Source organism: Leuciscus leuciscus (genome assembly GCF_965113295.1).
Source record: "Leuciscus leuciscus genome assembly, chromosome: 11".
NCBI classification, from domain to species: domain Eukaryota; kingdom Metazoa; phylum Chordata; class Actinopteri; order Cypriniformes; family Leuciscidae; genus Leuciscus; species Leuciscus leuciscus.
In genome coordinates this window covers 28,991,472-29,014,430 of record NC_138735.1, presented here as the reverse complement: position 1 = coordinate 29,014,430, position 22,959 = coordinate 28,991,472, and the positions used below count along the sequence as shown (strand labels likewise).

The 22,959-nt window shown below is 42.4% G+C and overlaps 5 protein-coding genes across 10 annotated transcripts in view; 3 read left to right on the top strand and 2 right to left on the bottom strand.

Annotated features, from left to right (window-relative positions):
• The window catches only part of chlsn (cholesin), a 51,672-nt gene extending 37,381 nt beyond the window's left edge, over window positions 1–14,291 (bottom strand). For 2 of the 5 annotated variants that reach the window (XM_082183744.1, XM_082183747.1), the window contains exons 1-8: window positions 14,188–14,291; window positions 13,269–13,434; window positions 12,998–13,108; window positions 12,810–12,881; window positions 12,117–12,227; window positions 11,740–11,856; window positions 4,380–4,496; window positions 4,028–4,144 (exon numbers count right to left, since the gene is read on the bottom strand). In XM_082183744.1, the coding sequence (XP_082039870.1) occupies window positions 4,028–4,144; window positions 4,380–4,496; window positions 11,740–11,856; window positions 12,117–12,227; window positions 12,810–12,881; window positions 12,998–13,108; window positions 13,269–13,424 (801 nt within the window). In that variant the 5' untranslated portion in view covers window positions 13,425–13,434; window positions 14,188–14,291. The remainder of the gene's footprint in view (window positions 1–4,027; window positions 4,145–4,379; window positions 4,497–11,739; window positions 11,857–12,116; window positions 12,228–12,809; window positions 12,882–12,997; window positions 13,109–13,268; window positions 13,435–14,187) is intronic. The other 3 variants (XM_082183746.1, XM_082183748.1, XM_082183745.1) reach the window with 3 other exon arrangements.
• LOC309509170 (G-protein coupled estrogen receptor 1-like) lies at window positions 759–4,021 on the top strand. Its single transcript, XM_082183750.1, has 2 exons — window positions 759–1,137; window positions 1,644–4,021. Exon 2 carries the CDS (start codon window positions 1,702–1,704, stop codon window positions 2,869–2,871), a length of 1,170 nt encoding a protein of 389 aa, XP_082039876.1. The 5' UTR covers window positions 759–1,137; window positions 1,644–1,701; the 3' UTR covers window positions 2,872–4,021.
• A 264-nt stretch (window positions 14,292–14,555) lies between the features above and the next one.
• uqcc4 (ubiquinol-cytochrome c reductase complex assembly factor 4) lies at window positions 14,556–15,709 on the top strand. Its single transcript, XM_082183763.1, has 2 exons — window positions 14,556–14,687; window positions 15,041–15,709. Exons 1-2 carry the CDS (start codon window positions 14,608–14,610, stop codon window positions 15,390–15,392), a joined length of 432 nt encoding a protein of 143 aa, XP_082039889.1. The 5' UTR covers window positions 14,556–14,607; the 3' UTR covers window positions 15,393–15,709.
• A 679-nt stretch (window positions 15,710–16,388) lies between these two features.
• On the bottom strand, window positions 16,389–18,905 carry h3f3d (H3 histone, family 3D). Its single transcript, XM_082183764.1, has 4 exons — window positions 18,783–18,905; window positions 17,672–17,818; window positions 17,209–17,362; window positions 16,389–16,909 (listed from the first exon to the last, which is right to left on the bottom strand). The coding sequence occupies exons 2-4, from the start codon at window positions 17,797–17,799 to the stop codon at window positions 16,781–16,783; spliced, it is 411 nt and encodes a 136-aa protein (XP_082039890.1). The 5' UTR covers window positions 17,800–17,818; window positions 18,783–18,905; the 3' UTR covers window positions 16,389–16,780.
• Window positions 18,906–19,013: 108 nt separating this feature from the next.
• cUnh8orf33 (chromosome Un C8orf33 homolog) lies at window positions 19,014–22,949 on the top strand. Of its 2 annotated transcripts, none has more exons than XM_082183761.1 (5): window positions 19,014–19,606; window positions 19,745–19,953; window positions 20,163–20,253; window positions 21,280–21,426; window positions 21,682–22,621. In XM_082183761.1, the coding sequence occupies exons 1-5, from the start codon at window positions 19,582–19,584 to the stop codon at window positions 21,768–21,770; spliced, it is 561 nt and encodes a 186-aa protein (XP_082039887.1). In that variant the 5' UTR covers window positions 19,014–19,581; the 3' UTR covers window positions 21,771–22,621. The 2 variants fall into 2 exon arrangements, with proteins under 2 accessions (XP_082039887.1, XP_082039886.1); XM_082183760.1 differs by lacking the exon at window positions 21,682–22,621 and adding an exon at window positions 22,622–22,949 and having other exon boundaries at window positions 19,019–19,606.
• The last annotated feature ends 10 nt before the right edge of the window (window positions 22,950–22,959 follow it).

Genomic DNA, 22,959 nt, shown 5'->3' with positions numbered 1-22,959 from the left:
CTCTCCTCAGGACTCAGTTCTTCCTCTCCATCGAGGCCGTTTTCATCCTCCACTCCAGAGGTGTTCACATCTCCAGAACTCTGAAAAATCATGTGCTGTTTAAAATTCACATCGCTTCAAGATTCATTGATAAATAGAAAGATATAAAGAACAGCACTTATTTGAAACAGAAGTCTTTTGTAACATTATAAATGTCTTTACTGTCACTTTTGATCAATTTAATGCGTCATTGTTGAATAGAAGTACACATTTTTTTGAAAAAATATCGTACAGAATTTTGAATGGTATTCACATGGCAAAGAAAGCAAATGCAGATGCTTTTATCATAAGAGCCGATAATAGTCATGCACAATGTGAAGTTTAAGACGTTTAAGATAGAAGCCAGTATTATTTGAGTATTATTTATACACTATTATAGTATTTTTTTCATATTTTGAATTCTTTAGCTTTTACTTTAATATTTTCAGGTTCATTTTAGTTACATTTTTGGTAATTTTCTTGTGCTTTTGTCAATTTTACTGTTAAAAAAAAAGATTTCTAGTTTTAGTTATTTTTAGCACTTCAACTTCAGCTTATTTTATTTCAGTTTGTTGCCAAGACATACTTTTTAATATTTTTTTTTGTTTAAAGATTGACCTATTGTTAGTGTAACTAAACTTTATTTTTAATCTTGTCTAAAATAACTGAAGGAGAACAAAAATAACCAACACAGTTAGCCAAGAAATGTATACATGTATACATTTCTCTGGTTTTGAGAATTTGCCCATCACACACACACACAAATAATCGAGTTCTCCTTCACTGTGCAACTTTATATCTTCAGAGGAGCTAATGGAGCATTTATCCATCATATTGTTTGGTGTAAACAAAGGCGGCCATTGTCCGTATATAACCTGGCCGTCCTGTATTTACATATTTGTACATGAGACAGCGAGAATTCACCAGGAGAAACGTCTGCAGAACGAAGGAGAAGGAGAAGAACGGAGAAGGAGAAGAACGGAGGAAAAAAAAGAAACAACAACAAATGTCAGACTTCTACATGTATTTCTCCATGACCTTAAAGGATATACACATGCATACAAGAACAAACCAGGACTACTTAATAGATATGGATAAAAGTCTAATACAATACACACGGTAAGATCATTTAAACTATCAGCGGAATACTAGTGAAAATAAACAGAAAATCAGCAAAATGCACATTAGTAAAATTCTGCAGGCAAATCCATTATCTGTTGTAAATAGCGTAGAGATGTATAAAAGTGCAGTTCGCATAGAAGGTACTTTCAAACCAAGCAGCTTTCTCTTGGTCAGTGCTAAAAATTCACGTGACCGACTTGAAAATGTGTGAAATCTGCATGGGGAATATTTTCACCCTTTTGCAAAACTCCCAATCGCACGGATTCCTATTGGAATAACTGGATTTCGCCAAGCATAGTTAATGTGACTGCAACTAAAATTAGTATTAACTAATAATTTTTATATTTTTGATTTTACATTTAACATTAACAAATAATTAATAAATGCTGTAGAAGTATTGTTCACCATCAACTCGCCTGAGCAACAGTAAATGTGACAATGTATCAACATGCATCAAGATTAGTAGTTTAACATCAGTGTGCATGTGTCTTTGTGCATTTTAGTACTTGAAAAAGAGAAGAAAATGCAGAAAACTCCAGTATATTTCCACACTATGTGACAATGGAAGTAATAGAAGGGAAGATGATGGAAGATCCGATGACCTTTGACCCCACCGTTCGACCGAATCACTCCAGCCTGCACTGGCCAGTTATTGACGTCAACGAAACGAACTCCACTTCCCCGGACACCTACGCCATAAATCTTCTCCTCTCCTGCATCTACACCGTCCTGCTCTTCCCGCTCGGCCTCGTGGGTAACATCCTGATCCTGCTGGTGAACTTTGACCCTCGTCAACGGATGAGCCCCCCCGACCTCTACTTCACTAATTTGGCTCTGGCCGACCTGGTGCTGGTGCTGGACTCGCTCATCGAGGTGTTCAACCTGAGCGAGCACTACTACGACGACGCAGTGCTGTGCTCCTGCATGGCCATCTTCCTGCAGGTCAACATGTACAGCAGTGTGTTCTCTCTCACCTGGATGAGTCTGGACCGGTGCGTTGCGCTGACCGGCCTCAGCGCGCGTGCGCTACCCGAAAACGTTTCCGTCTCACACCATTCGCGCGTCGCACGTAGGGCTTGCGTGACCATTTGGGCGGCGGCCACCCTGTGCACGCTGATCCCATTCGCTACTGCGCACATGCATCACGGCTGGGGGCGTGGCTTCTGTTTTGCGGGTGTGGCCGAGGTGCAATGGCTGGAGGTGACGCTGGGATTCGCCTTGCCTTTTTGCGTGATGGGCGTCTGCTACACCCTGATCGCACGTGTGCTTCTGCGCTCCGAAAGGCCGCAGCGAACCAAAGCCCTGCGCATGATCGTCGCGGCCGTGAGCGTGTTTTTTGTGTGCTGGCTTCCGGAGAATGTTTTCATCAGCGTGCATCTCCTGAGTGGCGACACTGAAGCCTCACGGCGGAGAGGAAACCACACATTATGGCAGCGCTACCCTCTGACGGGACACGTGGTGACCTTGGCGGCCTGCGCCAACAGCTGCCTGAACCCGCTCGTCTACAGCCTGCTGGGAAACACGTTCAGACAGAAACTGCAAGTGTTTGTCGCGCATCACATGCGCTGCCTGCACACATGCGGGCAGAATGTGAGCGTGACGCCAACCTGTCCATGCGTCGCTTGCACAAACACGCACCATTCGTGCTCGCATGAGAATCAGGAGGAGGAAGAGCGTGACCTCAGGAGCGGCGAGGAAGGTCGAGAGTGTGTGTGTGACAGAGTGGGATAAACAGTCATGTTGTAATGACACAAGACAAGTTCTTCATTTTATCCACTATCTTTGTAAAAACCTTTTTGACAGAAAATAATACTTATATTAAGCAAGGATGCCTAAAAAGTGATTGAATATGACAGTAAAAACACTTATGGCGCTTTTCCATTACCAGTACCAGCTCAACTCGACTCGCTTTTCGCTCCGTTTTCCATTGCAGATAGTACCTCCACAATAGTACCTGGTCGTCATAGCGACGCCGCAGGAAACTGCCGTGACTTCATCTTTTGCGCGAGACGCGCGAGACACACCCGCTACCCACACACACAGGACAATGGAGGAAATCGAGTGTATGCTCTTTTTGGATGTTTTTGTTTTTGCTGTTTTTTATTCAGGATACTCTGTCTGGCGCGTGCAATGATGACGCAGTGAATAGTGACGATTCTCTCTGACCAATCAGCAGTCTGCCGTGTTTTCACGTCACATTTTAGTATCGCCTCAGCTCGCTCAGAACCCCGCCGGAGGAGGTACGAAAAAAAGTACCTGGAAGCAGGAACAGGTACAACTTTTACACAGTGGGAAACCAAACAGAGCCGAGTCGAGGCGAGCTGGTACTGTGTAGTGGAAAAGCGCCATTATATTGATACAAAACATTTCTATTTCAAATAAACGCTGTTCTTTTGATCTTTCTATTCATCAGACACTCCTGCTCATGGTTTCAACTAAAATATGAAGCTGCACAACTGTTTTCAACACTGATAATAATCATAAATGTTTCTTGAGCTGCAAATCAGCATATTAGAATGATTTGTGAAGGATCATGTGACACTGAAGACTGCTGAGAATTCAGCTTTGATCACAGGAATAAATTGTATTAAACTGGAAAGTATTTCACAATATTACTGTTTTTATCTGTTAACATTAGTTAATGCACTGTGACTAACATGAACAAACAATAAACTGTAGTTTTATCAAGTAATATTAACAAAGGTTAACCAATGCTGTAAAAATACATTGCTCACAGTTCATGTTAAGTAATGTATTAATGATAACTAATGCTAACAAATGAGACCTTATTGTAAAGTGTTACCCAATATGGTAATACATGCCGTAATACAAAACACTGTGGGAGTTGAGAATCATTTCATAAATAACTACGTTAAACTGAACTCACCTCGGCTGTAGTTTTCTTTCTCTTCTTCTGTTTCTTCTCTTCAGTAGTGTGTGTGTTTGCTTCTTCTTCCTGTGGCGCCACCGGATCTGATGCAGGAACAACAGCTTCAGAGTCCTGCTAATTCAAAACATCTATTACAATATATATTCACAGCATTTAAATAAAATCATACATAAAATATTAGCTCACAAACAGCAATTCAATTCTTCCGGAGAACCAAATGGATTAGAGAGGACTAGAACATATAAAGGTGTGTGTGTCATTATAATAGCATCAACTCTCTGGACAGCATTTCCCATCATTCCAAAACTTTGACAAATATAAAATATAAAGAAAAAGTATTTCTCATCACCTTGTGTTTCTTTTTCTTCTTCTTCTTCTCCTTTGTGTGATCTTCCTGCTTGTGTGTTTCCTCCATCGGTTCAGTGTCCTGCGGTTCCTCTGTGATGTTTTCTACAGGAACACGTACCTGAAAACACACACACACGAGATCATTTATATACATATCTAAATTTCAGCTCTTCATCAGCACGTGACACACAGTGATACGAACAGTAACGATTGTGTCGTTCTCTTACGAGAGGTCTCTCGTACTGCGTAAGATATCTTACGCTAGGGGAAAATCCTTTTCCGCGAGATATTGAAGCCAAAAATTATCCTTAATTTTGTAATAATGCAAAACGCGTTGCAGCAGCAATGCAGACATAGGCGAGACAGCTCGCGCGCCTATTGGCTGCTCTGCGGCAACTGCAGCAGCCTATCGAGCGAGGCCTGGCGTGACGTCAGACCCAATCAGGGCACTTCGCGCCCGCTGCGTCACGTCCCGCCGAAATGGGCGTGGTCTAGGCCTATAAATATCGCTCGCAGGCAGCTATTATCTGATTTTTCATCCTTCAAGCGAAGCACACGCATCGCTGGAGCTGGATTAGAAGCCGCGCCGTCGAGAGAGAGCACCTTCAGCGGGACGAGTCACTGAAGTCGCTGGCCGCGCCGCCTTCCTTGCCTTCCTGCTGCGCTTTCCGGCATTATATCCTTTCTCTGCTACTGTGTTTATGTATGTGTGTGTGCTCGCCGCCGCGACACACACTCCCATTGCACTAAAAGAGCTGGGCGTCTTTTTCAAGACGCCCCTTTTCCTGATCACGCAGCTCTCGCACTCGCTGACGGCGACTGCCCTCACTGCGAGTTAGGTACTGCCTATGGTGACTCTGAGGACTCACCTGGCATCCTTCTCCGAGACTGCTCCTCCGCCCCCCCCCCCCCCAACCCGCAAAGCTTGCCGGTTCGCCCGCTTGCCTTGCCTGCTTGGGGGACGATACCTGTTCTCCCTCTGTTCGAGCCGCGCACACCGCGCCGCTCACAGAGGATGTCAGGAGCGGGCGGTCACGGGGCTAGCTTTCTCTCTCCCTCTGTTCAAGCCGCGCAAACTGCGCCGCTCACAAGGGAGGCTGGAAGCGGACGGTCGGGGTTAGTTTTTCTTTACGTTATAAGAAAGCTACCCTGCCTTCTGCGCCCCATTCATGCGTCACTCACCGGCGAAAGGAGAAAGATGTGTTTTTTAGTCCCTCCGAGGATGGACTGACCTTCAATTTCTCATACATATTCCCAGTTCCCTGATCATGCGACTGGAAATATCAATATTGCAGCAGGCGAGCCTGTTTTAATACAAGCGCGCCTGCAAGCATACGCCGAAGAAAGCATGTGACGCTCTTATATGCTCGTGCATCCGAAAACCTTTGCGTTCCCCCCCTGTGGCTCAGTGGCGGAATCATTGGTTTTTCCCACGAGAGACCGGAGTTCGAATCCCGGTCTAGCGGCAGTTAAAATTATGCCGCCAATGCTTCGCTCTGTCAGTTCCCTGAAAAGCGACTGCAGACGTGCATTTTGCAGCCAACGAGCGCGTTGCACAACCCGCTCGCCTGCACCCAAACACCGTTTCTATGGTTTCCGTGCGTCACTGGCGAAAGGAGAAAAGAGCGTTTTCTGGTCCCCCCGCGGATGGACCGACCTCCTCTTTCTCGTACATTTCTCATTCCCCTCTGAAGTTCGGGCGACTGGAGATGTCTGTATTGCAGTGAGCAAGCCTGTTGTAATACACGCATGCCTGCAAACAAACGCCAGCACGTTGACGCTCTCTTATAATACTCGCGCTAACTGAGTTACAATGTGTCTCCCCCTGTGGCCCAGTGGCAGACTCTCAGGTTTTTGCACGCGAGAGACCCGCGTTCGATCCCCGGGTCTACCGGCAGATAAAATTATGCCGTCAATGCTCGCTCTGTCAGTTCCCTGAAAAGGCGACTGCAGATGTGTATTTTGCAGCCAACGAGCGCGTTGTACAACCCGCTCGCCTGCACCCAAACACCGTTTCTATGGTGTTCCGTGCGTCACTGGCGTAGGGAAAAAAGGGAGTTTTTCTGGTCCCGCTGCGGACGGACCAACCTCCTTTTTCCTATACATTTCCCATTCCCCTCTGGAATTCAGGCGACTGGAAATGTCAATATTGCAGTGAACAAGCCTGTTGTAATGCACGCAGGCCTGCAATAAACGCCAGCATGTTGACGCTCTCTGTTTCTATGGCAACTTCTCGCTCGTTCAGTTCCAGTAAATGTGACTGTTCCAGTGTATCCTGCAGTAAACAAGTCGGTTCTGTCACCCGCTTGCCTGCACACAAACGCCGTTTTTACGGCTACCCAGATAAATCCCATAAGTGTGAATTTTTTCTGGTGTCCCGGCCACGGCCGATGGTGCTTTATGTGTAAGAAGAATGCCCACTGCCCAGTGCCCATCTCTACACACAAGCACAGCCCGTCACACAGGGCTCGCGCACATGAATCGGCTCAGACCGATTGCGCTTCAAACATGGTGAATGTGCCCACTAACACCACGTTATGCATGTCTCACGGTTTCTGTAAAAACGAAACCAACGTGCACTCGCTTCACGCAAGCGAACGATGCTTTCGGTGTGATAAATGTGCCCGCTGTCCCGCGCCCACATCCACACATAGACATGACAGTTCCCACGGGAACCGCCCAGCCCTCCCCCTCGCGGTTAACCACCGCAGAGGAGTCGAGCGCGGGCAATCTGCCCGCTGTCATCAGCGCGCCCCATGCCTCAAATGTCACGAGCGACACGCTTGTGTTACAGCACACCGAAGCTTCTCCATCGCTGAGCGAGCGGAGCGCGCTTCGTATTCGACCCCTAGCTATCCATGCAGACGCATGGGCAAAGCTACCCGGGGTTTCGAAGTGGGTGCTGAACATTATAGAAAGAGGCTATTCGCTGCAGTTTCGCCGACGCCCTCGCCGCTATGTGGCGCGCATCGAGACCACGGTAAAAACAGAAGTAGCACATCTACTTCGAGCCGAAGTGACGAAACTATTGAGCAAAGGGGCCATAGAACCTCTCTCTCAAGATCAGAGCGAGGGAGGGCTATACAGCAGATACTTCCTGGTACCGAAAAAAGACGGGGGTCTCAGATCCATACTAGATCTAAGGCAACTGAACAAAGTGCTTGTGAAGCGACAGTTCAGGATGCTCACGACCAGGGAAATCCTTGTGCAGATTCGCCAAGGAGATTGGTTTGTGTCAATAGATCTGAAAGACGAGTATTTTCAAATACAGATAGCGTCACGTCACAGGCGATATTTGAGATTCGCCTTCGAGGGCCAGGCATATCAGTACACAGTCCTGCCGTTCGGTTTGTCCCTAGCACCCCGTACATTTACGAAGTGCATGGATGCGGCGCTCGCACCCCTCAGAATGAGAGGCATGCGAGTGCTGAACTATTTGGACGATTGGCTGATTCTAGCGCAATCTCGCGCAGTGCTCATAGAACACACGACCATTTTACTCGATCACCTCGAGGATTTGGGTCTGAGTGTCAATTGGGCGAAGAGCTCCCTGTCACCCAGTCAGAAAATATCTTTCCTGGGCACAGAACTGGACTCACTATCCATGATAGCGCGACTATCACAACAGCGCGCGGTAGACATTCGACGCACAGCGAACTCTTTTCGCTGCGGCGCGTCTGTCCCGCTCAAGAGATTTCAGAAGATGCTAGGTCTCATGGCCTCAGCATCATCAGTGCTCCAGCTGGGTCTGCTCCGCATGCGCCCGCTGCAGTTTTGGCTGAAAGCGCGAGTCCCACGCGAAGCGTGGGCACCCGGTTTGCTTCGCCTCAGGGTCAATCAGAAATGCGTTACAGCTCTGAAACCCTGGAAAGCGAACGACTGGTACCAATCAGGTGTAAGCCTGGGGACTTCCTCGAGGGTGAAGGTGGTGTCCACGGACGCGTCCACCTCGGGATGGGGAGCGCTGCTCGAGGGCAGACCGTTCTTCGGCCAGTGGTCAGAACGGGAGAAGCTCCTGCACATAAACTGCCTCGAAATGCTGGCAGTAGACAACGCGCTGACGCGTTTTTGTCCCCAAATAAAAGGTCACCACGTCTTGGTCCGTTCGGACAACATGTCTGTGGTGTCCTACATAAATCGCCAGGGCGGCATCAGATCCGAGAAACTGTACAGGCTGGCAGAACGCCTCCTGGTATGGGCTCAGTGCAACCTGCGCTCGCTCAGAGCAGCGCACGTGCCAGGGATCATGAATATAGGACCAGACAGACTGTCCAGGAACAATGTTCCGGCAGGCGAATGGTCTCTACACCCACAGACAGTCCATCTGCTGTGGAAGAAATTCGGCAGAGCGGAAGTGGACCTGTTTGCGTCTCAAGAAAACGCTCACTGTCAAGAATTTTTCTCCAAGAGCAGGAGCGCGCTGGCCCATGTGTGGCCCCGCCGCCCGCTCTATGCTTTTCCCCCCGTCTCTCTCCTGCCTCAGGTGATAGAACGGATCAGGGAAGAAGGATGCTCAGTACTGCTGGTAGCACCGTTCTGGAAAAACCAACCTTGGTTCCCAGCCGTGATGCAGTTAGCAAGTACTGCCCCGTGGCCAGTACCAGTGAGGAGAGATCTCCTCTCACAGGCCCGCGGCTCGATCTGGCATCCTCACCCGGAACTATGGTCCCTTCATGTCTGGGCCATCAACGGGTACATGTTGGACTCCCTAAAGGAGTATTAAACACGATCACGCAGGCTAGAGCTCCGTCTACAAGACGACTCTATTCTTCGAAATGGTCTGTGTTTTCGGGCTGGTGCACAGCCCGTGGTGTCACCCACAAACTGTGGTGTGACGGAGGTGCTTTCCTTCCTACAAGAGCTGTTGGATGGGGGCAGGGCCCCCTCCACGCTCAAAGTTTATGTGGCGGCTATAGCAGCGTTCTCAGAAACAACGCTTGGTCAGTCAATAGGAAGGAACGATTTAGTCATCCGCTTCCTTAGAGGAGCTAAGAGACTGAATCCTCCCAGACCTCCCTCAGTCCCCGTATGGGACCTTTCTACGGTTCTGGAAGCCATGAAAGGTGCGCCATTTGAGCCTTTACAGTCAATCGATTTGAAACACCTGTTTTTCAAAACGGTGTTTTTGCTGGCTCTCGCTTCAGTGAAGCGCATAGGGGATCTGCACGCGCTCTCTGTGAGCGCGGCGTGCATGGAGTTTGGGCCCAATGACTCAAAAGTTATACTCAAACCTAAGCACGGTTATGTTCCAAAATCCCTCAACACACCGTTTAGGGCGCAGATTATCTCTCTGTCAGCCCTACCGGTCCCTGATGAGGAAAGAGACGCGAGCCTCCTTTGCCCAGTCAGGGCATTACGAGCTTATGTGTCTCGCTCGTCTGTTTTCAGACAGACGGAACAGCTCTTTGTTTCGTTTAGCGGACGTTCTAAGGGACTAGCCGCGTCGAAACAGAGCCTATCCAGATGGATAGTTGATGCTATAGCGCTGGCATACGCCTCCAAGGGCATGCAGTGCCCTTTGGGTGTCAGAGCGCATTCCACGAGAGGCATGGCCTCTTCGTGGGCCTGGTCAAGTGGGATTGCCTTGCAAGATATTTGTATGGCGGCAGGCTGGGCCTCCCCGTCTACATTTATAAGGTTTTATAACCTAGAGGTTCCCGCCCTGCAGGCCAGGCTGCTGTCGGTCTAAACTACCAGTATTATCTGACCTGATGCGTTCAGCTCAGAATGCTGTGTTTGCTGAGCACAGCTCAATGTTCGACAGTTTAAAGCTGGGCAAACTGTGTAAGACCCACATTTTTCCCCATCAGTTCAGGCCGTACCCCGCCCTGTCTGTATGATGAAATTCGCGTCCCATCGACGCTACTTTACGTGGAAAAGTGAGGCTGCACCCCTCCTTCTTCCCGGACTCTCTGTGAGTTCACTGAGTGATTGTGCACTATATGTACCCCGGGCTTTCGCCCTTGGGTCTTTGGTGTCAGATCTCAGCATGCACGGCGTTTTACATTGGGTCCCCTAGCGTAAGATATCTTACGCAGTACGAGAGACCTCTCGTAAGAGAACGTACTCGGTTACTAACGTAACCTCGGTTCTCTCTAGAAGAGGGAACGAGTACTGCGTATCTTGCCGTGCATGCACACGCTCTGGTTGCTTCGATGATGAAAAACCAGATAATAGCTGCCTGCGAGCGATATTTATAGGCCTAGACCACGCCCATTTCGGCGGGACGTGACGCAGCGGGCGCGAAGTGCCCTGATTGGGTCTGACGTCACGCCAGGCCTCGCTCGATAGGCTGCTGCAGTTGCCGCAGAGCAGCCAATAGGCGCGCGAGCTGTCTCGCCTATGTCTGCATTGCTGCTGCAACGCGTTTTGCATTATTACAAAATTAAGGATAATTTTTGGCTTCAATATCTCGCGGAAAAGGATTTTCCCCTAGCGTAAGATATCTTACGCAGTACTCGTTCCCTCTTCTAGAGAGAACCGAGGTTACGTTAGTAACCGAGTACGTTTTTACCGTATCAATTTAATCCTTTGGAAGTGCAGCAAAGTGGATTTGCTTTAGGAAGAAAAATGTTTCTTCTCGACGTGTCAAAAACACGAACCAAACTCTTCCAGTCTCAGCTACAACTACTGTGTTTGAGGGGGCGGGGCAAAGTAGGTACTGTTCGCAGGCAGCCAATGAAAACCACAGGCTGGCATTATGCAAATTTGTTACAAACCTACGTAGGTTTGTGCAGGAAATAAGACTGGAATTCCTGATGACTCGTTTCAGGCAATCTGTTCTTTATTTTAGGAGACAATAACTCGCTTTATTGTGCACTTTGATACTTTGCAGACCTTTACATTACACACTGCATTAAAGGTAATATCCAAAGGGGTGCTTTAAAATTGAGAGCATCATTTATGTTGTAGAAAAATAAAACGTTTAAATATCTTCGAGTAGTGTTGTTCACCACAGACATTATGTCGTACTCTCAAACTGAAGTTTCTGAGAGAACCCATGCATGGAGGATTAGCCTTCCAGATGTGCCTACAAACTCACATCACATCTGAACAGCTGTACATGTGGACATAAACACGGTCGCCTGAGCAGATTACGACACATTGTAGGTTTTATATAAGAATAATGATAAAGTGACATAGTAGAATGAAAGTGACATACTGATTTATCCATTAGGAAAACAAGCTTTACAAAATTATGTTACAGGATGTGTTAATATTAGACATGTAATATTATATGCATATTATATAACTACCATAAACTAATCAAGTACATTATTATTATGTTGCCTTTATCATACATGCTTAACATAGACATATAGTGGTAAAAGATGGGAAGGAAGCAGTTTATTTGAACTCACCTCAGCTGTAGTTTTCTTTCTCTTCTTCTGTTTCTTCTCTTCAGTAGTGTGTGTGTTTGCTTCTTCTTCCTGTGGCGCCACCGGATCTGATGCAGGAACAACAGCTTCAGAGTCCTGCTAATTCAAAACATCTATTACAATATATATTCACAGCATTTAAATTAAATCATTTTTAATGTATTAGCTCACAAACAGCAAACAATTCACCCAGAGAACCTAATGTATTAGAAAGGACTAGAAAATATGCATGCTTATGTGTCGTTATAATAAAGAGATTCATGCATTTTACAGCACAAGTATTCAGCATCAACTCTCTGGACAGCATTACCCATCATTCCAAAACTTTGACAAATATAAAGTAAAGTATTTCTCATCACCTTGTGTTTCCTTTTCTTTTTCTTCTTTGTGTGATCTTCCTGCTTGTGTGTTTCCTCCATCGGTTCAGTGTCCTGCGGTTCCTCTGTGATGTTTTCTACAGGAACACATACCTGAAAACACACACACACAAGAGAGACCATATGCTATGTCTATTAAACCTTTGACAAGTATGATCACAGCAAACATTCAGATCTGCCGCTGATCCAGAGAGCAGAAGTCATCTATAGATATGAAACGGCTTCACAAATAGATTTTTCAAATGCATCAGTATTATATCAATTACAACAAGTAACAACATTTGACATTGAATCATTCAAGAGATTTGTTCAAAAACACTGATTCATCCATTAATGAAACAAGTGAAGTCTTTTATGAGTGAGTCATTGAATCATTCATTCAAACAGATTTTTTATTTTTATTTTTAAATCTAGGGTTAATCTAATTATTAAATATTTTTTTTAAAAGACTGCAGCAATTTACATTTTGTCAGAAACTCTAGTAAATTACATTTTATTTTGTATAGTTGTCAAAATCGTGACCTCAGTTTTAAACAAACTAAATAGTGATACTCAATTTATCCAGAATCATGCAGCTCTAATATATATACACAAACTATATGGTGATTTATATTTATGATATTCATATACAGTCATATAATACATCCTTTAAAAAGGGAAATCACTTTCACTCACTTCAGACTTCTTTTTCTTCTTGCGTATATTCTCTTCATGATCTCCATTTAATTGTGTACTTGTTTCAAGCCCCTTTCATTTCCAAGAAACAAATAAATATAGTCATGAGTGCACAATATTAAACACAGAGTAAGCTTCTAATATTAATTTAAACAATCATATATACATGCAGAACAACAGCCAGTTACCTCAGCTTTACTCTTCTTCTTCTTCTTATGTTTGCGTATCTCAGTGTTTTTCTCAGTAGATTGAATCATCTGAATATTCTCCTCTGAAATGTTTTCTGTATCTTCACACACCTGAGAATTATGAACATCAAACAAATATTGACTTATATGCATTATGAAAAAATGCATCTTCTGGCTTATAGCTCATTTGATATGTGGATCTATCAGTTATTATCCGACATTTGTTATTAGATCCACAGTCAAATCATAGAGTACTATTATAACCACACACCTCATCATCAGCCTTTCTCTTCTTCTTCTTTTTCTTCTTTCCATTCATCTCCTCCTTTCTCTCATCTTGTACACATGTGATTTCTTCTACATTGAGTTTGAGTTTCTTTTTCTTGTGAGAATCGATCTGAGGTACAAGAGCTTGACTCTTCGTCATGGCGCCAGATCTGAGTGGAAAAGAATAGCACATGTTCATTTGGATTTGATTACAACATACATTTACTGTACAAAAGTGTAGAATTTGTCACAAAAGTGACAGACATTTATAATGTTACAAAAGATTTCTATTTCAAATAAACACTGTTCTTTTGAACTTTCTAATCAGCAAATAAACCTGAAATATATCATGGTTTCCACAGAAAATATTAAGCAGCACAACTGTATTCAACATTTATTATAATAATCAGAGATGTGCAGCAAATCTGCACATTAGAATGATTTCTGAAGGATTGTGTGACACTGAAGAAATGATGCTGAAAATCACAGGAATAAATTACATTAAAAAGTTATATTCAAAAATAAAAATATATTTATATTTATAAAAATTAAAAATATATTCAAGTTATATTAAATTGTAATAATGTGTCACATTATTATTACTGTGTTTACTGTATGTTTAAATAAACGCAGCCTTAGTGAGCCTTCTTTCAAAAACATTTAATAAATCATACCACCCCCAAACTTTTGAACAATAGTGCATATAAACCAAATTAATCCAAAAATATATCAATCTTTAAGTAAAAATAATCATAAACTGCTTCTTAGATACACAAACAAGATGTTGTTTTTGTAAGTAAATGATGATTTAATCGTATAGTAATATAGCAGTAGAAATACATTCATGCACTTTAAACCACCCAGCACACACAAACTAATTTACTAGTCGAGTAAGTTAATAGTTGCGTGTTAAGTTTACTTACAAGTCAAACAAAAAATCTTCCAATGCTTCCTCAGATTCACGTGTGAACGGACAGCGCCATGAAAACGGAATCTAGACCACGCGTGATGACGTTGCCGGAGCTATGCAAAATATGCATCGCTGATTGGTTGATACTCAGAGCTCTGGGTAATGTAGTTCTTAAATTCTCTGTCACGTAATCTAAGAATACACTTTATTACATTTAAACTTTATTAGAATACGGTGATATTTGTATAATATTTGTATTATGAGCAACCCTATAGTATATTTGAAGTGATTAGACAAACTATTCTCTAAAAACGTCTAAAGATGAAAGCGGAACTACATTTTAGTTAGTTGTAGTTTCCTCCCGGGTGAAGTTTACAGTAGCACTCGTTACATGACCTGGGAGAGTTACGTCTGATATGAAGAAGCTCTGAAGATGTCAAAAGCCTGCTTTAATTTATCACGAATTTCTTTAAGTCACAATGTTTTTACAAGCCGAAGGAATGTGAATTTAAGGCAAGTGAATATTTTGTCCTTGTATAGATTATGAAATAACAATCATTCACCTCGATAGGGTTTGTGCTGCTGTCAATTTGCTCTGCGTTGGACATTAATGAAGACAAACTTTTAGTTAATTGAGACATTTTTGTTGATCATTGAAATGTATTTCTTAAACAGATTTGGTTTTTTTCCGTTTAACACTCTTTAATGATCTTTTAAATTGTCAGCTGACCTTGGCTAGAGGGTTATCACAATCAGTGGTACATCATTGTTTTTGACAAAAATAAGCACGGGCTGTATTTATAATATCTCTAATGTTGTGATATTTAAGCAGATCTTTAAAATGCTCATTACTTTTCTACCTTTAGACCATGTGCCACAAGGATGCTGTCCGTTACATCACAGCTTTATGCAAAGTCCAGAAAACCTCCGGATGACGATGAGGATGATGAAGTGATATCCCAGCCCATCAAGTTCTCAACGAGCAAAGCCAGTCACCGCAGCTGGAATGTGGACCGTTCCCTGGGGAGCAATTTCCAGCGTCCCTGGTGGAAAGTTGTACCCATCAGCATCTTTGGAGTGGGCTTACTCCTCTGGTGCGCGTTCAGGAAAGAGAACGAGATGGACGAGTCTCTGGAGAAAAACCTGTACGAACATTTACCAGGACTGCTGTCCGACGACGAACAGGAGAAAGTCGCAGTCAAAAACAAACCATCATAGTGGCTTAAGAGACATTTTGCATTTGTGATGTTTATTTATCATTGAATGATGCCTTCAGAAGTAAAAATGCATTCTCCAAAGAGTCAGAAATCAAATTCATTGAAATATCAAACTGACCGTCCATACACTACGAGTGCAGTGAACCTGTAGTTAGGTTTATATTGAAAAGTCAGAAAGGAAGCCTAATGGAGAAACTTCTGAATTGCAATTGTGGTGTTACTGCCGATTTAGGGATCAGGGAAACTCATGATCGAACACATTGAGAATGGGTCTTCATAAAGTAATGCTTGATCTGTATAATAAAGTGTGTAAACTTATTTTAGTAGTTGGTTTTTACTTTCAAGGCCTGGTTTCACAGACAGGGCTTAGATTAAGTGAGGATTAGGACATTGTTCAATTAGGACATTTAAGTAGCTTTCATAAACGTGCTTTAGAAGAAACATTACTGGTGTGCATCTTGAGACAAAACGATGGGTCTGACATTAAGATACGAGTTGCTTCCAGTTAAAATCTGAATTTTATTCTGGGACTAGGCCTAAGCCTTGTTTGTGAAACCTGGGGTAATAACATTGAATTTTAAACTAAAACATGACTTACCCATTTAGTTAAAGCTTCCTATTGAAACAACTTGCATCCTTTTTACTTTGACAACATAGCCAAGTCTACAAGGTAGCATTTTCAAAACCTAGAGGGCATCAAGACCAAGTAAACTCATATTATTGGAGCTTTGCGGACATTAGCATCTAGATCATGGAAGTGCAACTTAGGCCAACTTTTGTAATCACACCTGAACAAGCCAATCAAGGTCTTCAGGATTACTAGAAAGATATAGGAAGGAGAATTAACAGGGTTAGAGCTAATCTCAGCAGGACAGTGACCCTACAAGACCAAACTTACTTGATCTACACATCCATGATCTAGATGCCTCAAACCTCAAATATGCAAAAAAATAAACTGACATGTGAAACCCAACTAAAGACAAAATGAGCAGCAAGATTGAGGTAGTGGAAAGTTTATTTACAACCAAATGGCCACAATAGAAGAGAAACCCAATATAATAACGATAGAAATCAAATGGACATTCTAATTCATCATGAAGCATGCAGACTAGGCAGAGGTATATGAAAGTCTAAAATACAAACTTTAAAACCCTGAGGAGCTCCCGGAATGTTCTGACGCTGCCCCCCCACTATCAACTTTAACCACAAGATACCCCTCCCCTACCGCAACTACCAAAAAATACAAAAAAATAAACTTAAACTACACAGGCATTTATAGTCAAGAGCATAAGAACCCCAATGCCCCTCCCACCCGACCCACCCACACAACAAACCCATCCCTCATATCGTCCTCCACACACAAAAATAAAGTTGAGTAAATGGTAAAGTTTAAGCACGCTCTCCACGGATTCGACGAGCCAACTGGATGTCTTTGGGCATGATGGTGACACGTTTGGCGTGGATGGCGCACAAGTTAGTGTCCTCAAACAGACCCACCAGATATGCTTCGCTTGCCTCCTACAATTCAAAGACAAAACATTATTAGGAGAGACCAAAAATAAAATAAAACCTGAAGCATTAGGTCAGTGGATCTCAGGGTCCACTAGGGGGCCTAAACCTGAATTAAAATGAGCTAAAACTACTAAAAATATGTTATTTTAATAAATGTACCGCTTTGTAGTTATGCCAAGCTCTAAAATATTTTATTGGGTAGAAATTGAGTACAGGGGTCTGTCAAATATTGTGGACACTGGGGGACAAAAAGGTTTCAATCTACTGCATTAAAGCTATACAAAATCCACAGCTAGAACACACACCTGCAGGGCACCAATGGCAGCGCTCTGGAAACGCAAGTCGGTCTTGAAATCCTGAGCAATCTCACGAACCAGACGCTGGAACGGAAGCTTGCGGATCAGCAACTCGGTGGACTTCTGGTACCGACGGATCTCACGAAGAGCCACAGTTCCTGGACTAGGAGGAAAGGCAGGAAAAAAATGCATTTACTATATTGGGATTTAAAAAAAAGCAAAGTACCATTTTATACACACATTATGCAATATGCATGCAAGAAATTACATGCAATTATTTACATGTACATATGCACTATATACATAAAGCATACATGCATATAAAAACAATATATTACACAATGCATGCAAGTGTACACACATGCATAAATGCATGCTTGCATAGTAAAAATGTGACTAAATGTACATGCATATAACATTTTCTAAAAATGTTTACATATACATGCATTTACAAACAACTTGTATTTCTCACCGGTATCTGTGGGGCTTCTTGACTCCACCTGTAGACGGCGCACTCTTCCTGGCCGCTTTGGTGGCCAGCTGCTTCCTGGGGGCTTTACCACCGGTGGACTTACGGGCAGTCTGTTTGGTACGTGCCATGGCACTCTAATGAAGCGGTCTAAAGAAGAACGAGAGCCGATGATTAGAGCAGCCGCGGGGAACTACGCATGCAATGACGTAATCAACAACAAAACTCTTTCGGTCCCGCCCATAATAAAGTCATGCATAAAGAATGTAATGTTTAGGAGAGAACCATAGCAAATTAGCAATACCCTATATGCTAATGTACAACTTGCTGGCGCCATTTAGGAGATTAAATATAAACGTGAACTTTAGAGCTGGCAAAATAAAAATGTCTATTTTTAAAAACGTGCAGAGTAAATTAGATAAATAAGCAGGTAAGTTAGATAATAAACGCGTGTTGTAGCGAAACAATAAGCTGAACAACTCACAGTGGGACACTGGGTCACACACACATAACCGAGTCCCATTCAACGCACACACATTGCCTGAAGGCAAAAATCTTCAACGGTAGTCGTTTTCATTCAACCATTCAGCAACTAGTACTACAAATACGCCATGTCCGCTTCGATTTGTGCGAAAGAGATGAGAAACAACCGGCAAATTGAAATCTAGAAGCGCTGATTTATGCAGTAGTGAAGTCCACCATCTCAGGATGAGACACATACACGTTTCTGCCTTTATGTGTAACATGGCGCCCAAGAACACCAATTATAGCCTTCTCTTTGTCTACACCGACAATTCAGCAACTCCATATAAAAGTGTTTAAATGAAAAACGACACGTGTTGTTAGATTACGCCCTAAAAGCACATAATTAAGGCTAAAATAGCGAAAAAACTTCTGAAATAAAGCACAAGTAAGTATGAACTCACGCTCGTTAGCTTAGCTTGTTGCTACCGCGACAAAAAGGATCTAAAACCGTCGCTTGCGAATTCAAACACCGAAAACAGACTGAAACATGACCTGTGATCTAAAATATTATACATACGATATTTAGTGTGTTAAATACACGATACTATATGCGCTTATTAGTTAAAGACCGAATGTTAAGGATACTTACGATTTTTTGTTTCGGTTAATCCGTCAAACCCAAAACAAGGAACGTCGGTCACGCGCAGAACGAGCTGACCTATATTTATACAGGCACTGACGTCTGTGCGCGCGTTAGGCCACGCCCATGCCGTCGCTCATTGGCTGAAGTGCCGAGGGGGGGAATTTACCCTTCTTTAGTATTTATTTATAATAGTTATAGCGCGGTTTTGATGTAATTGTTAAAACCCTTATCGTTTTGTTTCTGCAGATGAATTCAGATTCAAACAGTTAACTGTTTTCCAATGGCTTCATGACTGTTTATCAACAATCTTCGTGAAACATCGGCGTTAGATGCTTTTAAAAAGCTTTTCATTTCTAGTCATGTTGGTATCGATTACATAACCATCGTGTAAGAACAACCGTCCCTTATGGTTCCTTTTAATAATAACTCATACAAAAATATTATTGATACATTATTGCAACAATCGTTGCCCTGAAAACAATTAAGACAAATGCTTTTGAGATCATCTACTTTTTTTAGTGCAGTCTTTGTGTGTTACCATTGTAAATTATATCACGCTGCTGTAGGAACGTCTAGAATAGCGAATTTGTTATCGGCGGAACCCTTTGATTGGTGCACACACATGGGATATTAACCCACGAGTAGCTAATATTTGTAAACATCATGCATTTAAAATTCATAAGTAGTTAACTGACTCTGTCACATTTCTGTTCAATTTTTTCCTTAAGTGCTGCACACTTAATAGTTGATCGTTTGTTTGCGGACTACGAGTGTATTTGGTTTTCAGAAGATTAAAACTCCAGCTATGACAGAGTCGTCAACTGGAACAGGTGAGATTTCCCTGCAAAGCAGATCATAAACCATTCAATGTGAATTTATTGAATACACGTGCAGACTTTTATTTTTAATGTATCTGTATGGCTTAGTAACATCCAGATAAATGCTCTCAATTTGTGTATTCTTTCCAGGAATGTTGGGAAATGAGAAAAGCACGGATGGCAAGAGTGGAGAGGCAGAGACTGACACAGTGCTGGACCCTAAAACAGCTGAGGCTCCTGCCAGTGCTAAGAAACACAAGAAGAAGAAGAAGAAAACAGCAGCTGACGGGAAAGACGGTCAGCAGAAAGGGACAACAAGCACAGCTGATGAAACATCTAAACAAGAGACCACAGAATTAGTAAGCACATACACAATTGAATGCTTTTAAAATTGAGCATGCATGCAATCATTTTCATTAGGAATCATCAAGGAATGTATAGAAAATATATAAAAATATGTACATGATATTTACAAATACTTTATGTATACATTATTTATCAGTGTGTTTGCATGTATAAGCTGTGGCAAAGAGAGATAAATAAGTTGGACTTTATAACTGTGTGTTAGACTCCCGATGAGCAGCTGAACCGAGAGCTGGACTGGTGCATCGAACAGCTCGAGCTGGGCCTGAGAACTCAAAAAACATCCAGCAAACAAAGTGAGTGTGACTGACAACACTACAAATACAACATCTATATATATATATATATATATATATATATATTTACACCAACTCTGGACAAAAATACTGGACTTCTCGCTATACATATTATAGCGCCATGTCGTAATTACCGTAATTTTTAAATTGTCAGACTGGGAATGTTACGTTCCTACAGCACCACTATAAACGACCTAAATGAATCTGCAGCAGTCAGGTGGTACAGCGGTCAGGTGGTACAGTGGTCAGGTGGTACAGCGGTCACGTGGTACAAGTTGGACCTCTCAGAAAATTCCTATCTGGTGCCCGGTACACATTGTAGGATTTTGGACTGTCCCAGATGAAAGATGACCAATCGTGTCGATTTCTGTGATCATGGCTCCTAAACGCTGGTCCAACGTCATACAGTGATGGAGTTTCAAAGACGGCCGTTGTCACGATCTTGCGACCAAAGATAGTCTGCGATAATTTACTGAGAGCATAAATTCAGCATGATCATCTCAGTGTGTTTGCTGCTACGACCTACGTCTACAGACTAGCCAATCAAAATGCAACATGAAATGGCGTATTGATCATGGCGCTAAAACTAATTTCCTCAAGCTCCATTTACAAAATAGCATGCCAAGTTGGTCTCTTTTCCCAAGCCATGACCACGTCCATATTCTCCTCTTTGGCTTCCTCCTCTTCTTTTCAACGCACATAAAAAACAAAATTGCCAAAGTGCGATTCATCTTGCTCTATTTGTTTACCACTAGCACATTAATGATGTTTTATTTTTCTATTCTAACTTGTGTCGTAGCCTACGATTCAATAGGTGTCATCATCGTACAGTCTACATACATGTCGTACCCAAGTTTACTAGATCCATGTCATACAGTGTGATTTGTAATGATCTTGTAGGATTGCCGATAATCGCACAGTCTGTAGCAGGCATTACAAGTTGTAATTACGAACGCTACGAGGACATGAACTCCTTTTATGGTAATTACGACATGGCGTTAACACACCTTATATGTCTCTGTTTAGGGGAAGAAGCAAGTCGTGCTCTGAAGACGTTACGAAGCTCCAAAGCTCCTTTGGTGAAGAAGAGGCAGGTAATGCGAGCGATCTCTGGAGACTACAGGAAGAAGATAGAAGAGGAAAAAGCCAAGCAGTTCAAACTCATACAGTCAGGTAAGGCAGCGGCATACATCTACATTTATATATTCATATTTTTTTGGGGGGGGTATAATTTACAACAGAGACCCCCAAATATCCTTATGTGAGGGATCCAGATATTTTAATGTATAAAGACCTCATTTAAATATTTAAAATTGGAAAATATTTAGTTTCTATTATGTTTTTCTTCTGTTCACTGTAGTACTGTGCTGTTAGGTATTATTTATTTAAATAATTTATTTCACCATTTACTGTTTATTTCCTTTACAGGGCTGCCAACTCTCAAAATACAAAATACATCGAGGAGCAAAGAGGAAACTGACCACTTGCTGATAGAGAGCAGTTTACTTTTGATATAAAACAAATTTATTTACGAAATTCAAACAATAAATGTGCCGTGAGAGATCTCCGTATCTCTTCCTCTTTTCTGTAGTTATAGATTAAAAATAAACATGAACATGATCAGAAGGTATGCTGAAAGATACAGTACAACTTATTGAAATGTCTCATGTAATCGCTCAATCAGTGTTTCAACAGCGGAAAGACGTCCATAAAACAGCTTGTAAACAATGTAAGGTAACTTTACATTTACCTCAGGAAAAGCCACTCAGTGTCCATAGTATGTTAGTAAGATTAGACAGAAATATGATCTCTAGAGAGGAGCATTTTGCACACACAAAAAACAAGTATATTACATTCTGTATATCACTAAAAAGTTATTATTATAAGGTTATTATCATAAAAACTGCCTTATATGCAATTGTATTCAAATCTGTTGTTAATTTTAACTTTTAAAGGGATAGTTCACCCAAAAATGAAAATTTTGTCATCATATCATCGGATTTTCTCCTTGAGAAAAAATAACGTACTGTACCTGATATACAGTATCAAAATGAAATTGAATCGACATTGAATCTAATTGAAATCGAGATCGGAATCGAATCAAATTGTGTCAGTACTATAATTCTCACTCTAAGCTGAACTCAGAAGTTGGCAGCCCTGCTTTAATAAGTTTTTATTGATTTTAAGCTTTTTTTTGTTTATTTAATTTTTTTACATTAATCTATTTAGGTAATTCTTATTTTTGTCATTTTTACATGTTTTTTACATAGTTTTTTCCCTTAAATTTGTTCACTGACCCCTTGCACTCTTTTGTGGCCCCTGAAACCCCTGACAGTATGATATAAAATTGCTGTCTCTGTCTCCATAGCAATGACCTCGGCCCGGGTCACCACTGTCTCTGAGTGCAAACCAGTGTTCCACCGGAGAGCTGAGAGGAACACACAACCCACAGACAAAGCAGACCCATCTCAAGAGCTCCGGGAGACAGATGAACACACAGAGAATGATGACGGCACAAAACCTTTTGTTTTCACTAAAACACATGAAGACTTTTGCTTCAACTTCAATTTGTGACTGTACCCATTAACATCAACCAGCAGGATTTGTGCCTTATGTAGACACGTGGTACTTATATTGCATGATTTTGCTGTACATTCTTTATGAATTTCATTAAGAATAAAAATTTGCTAATCATATTTTACGTTT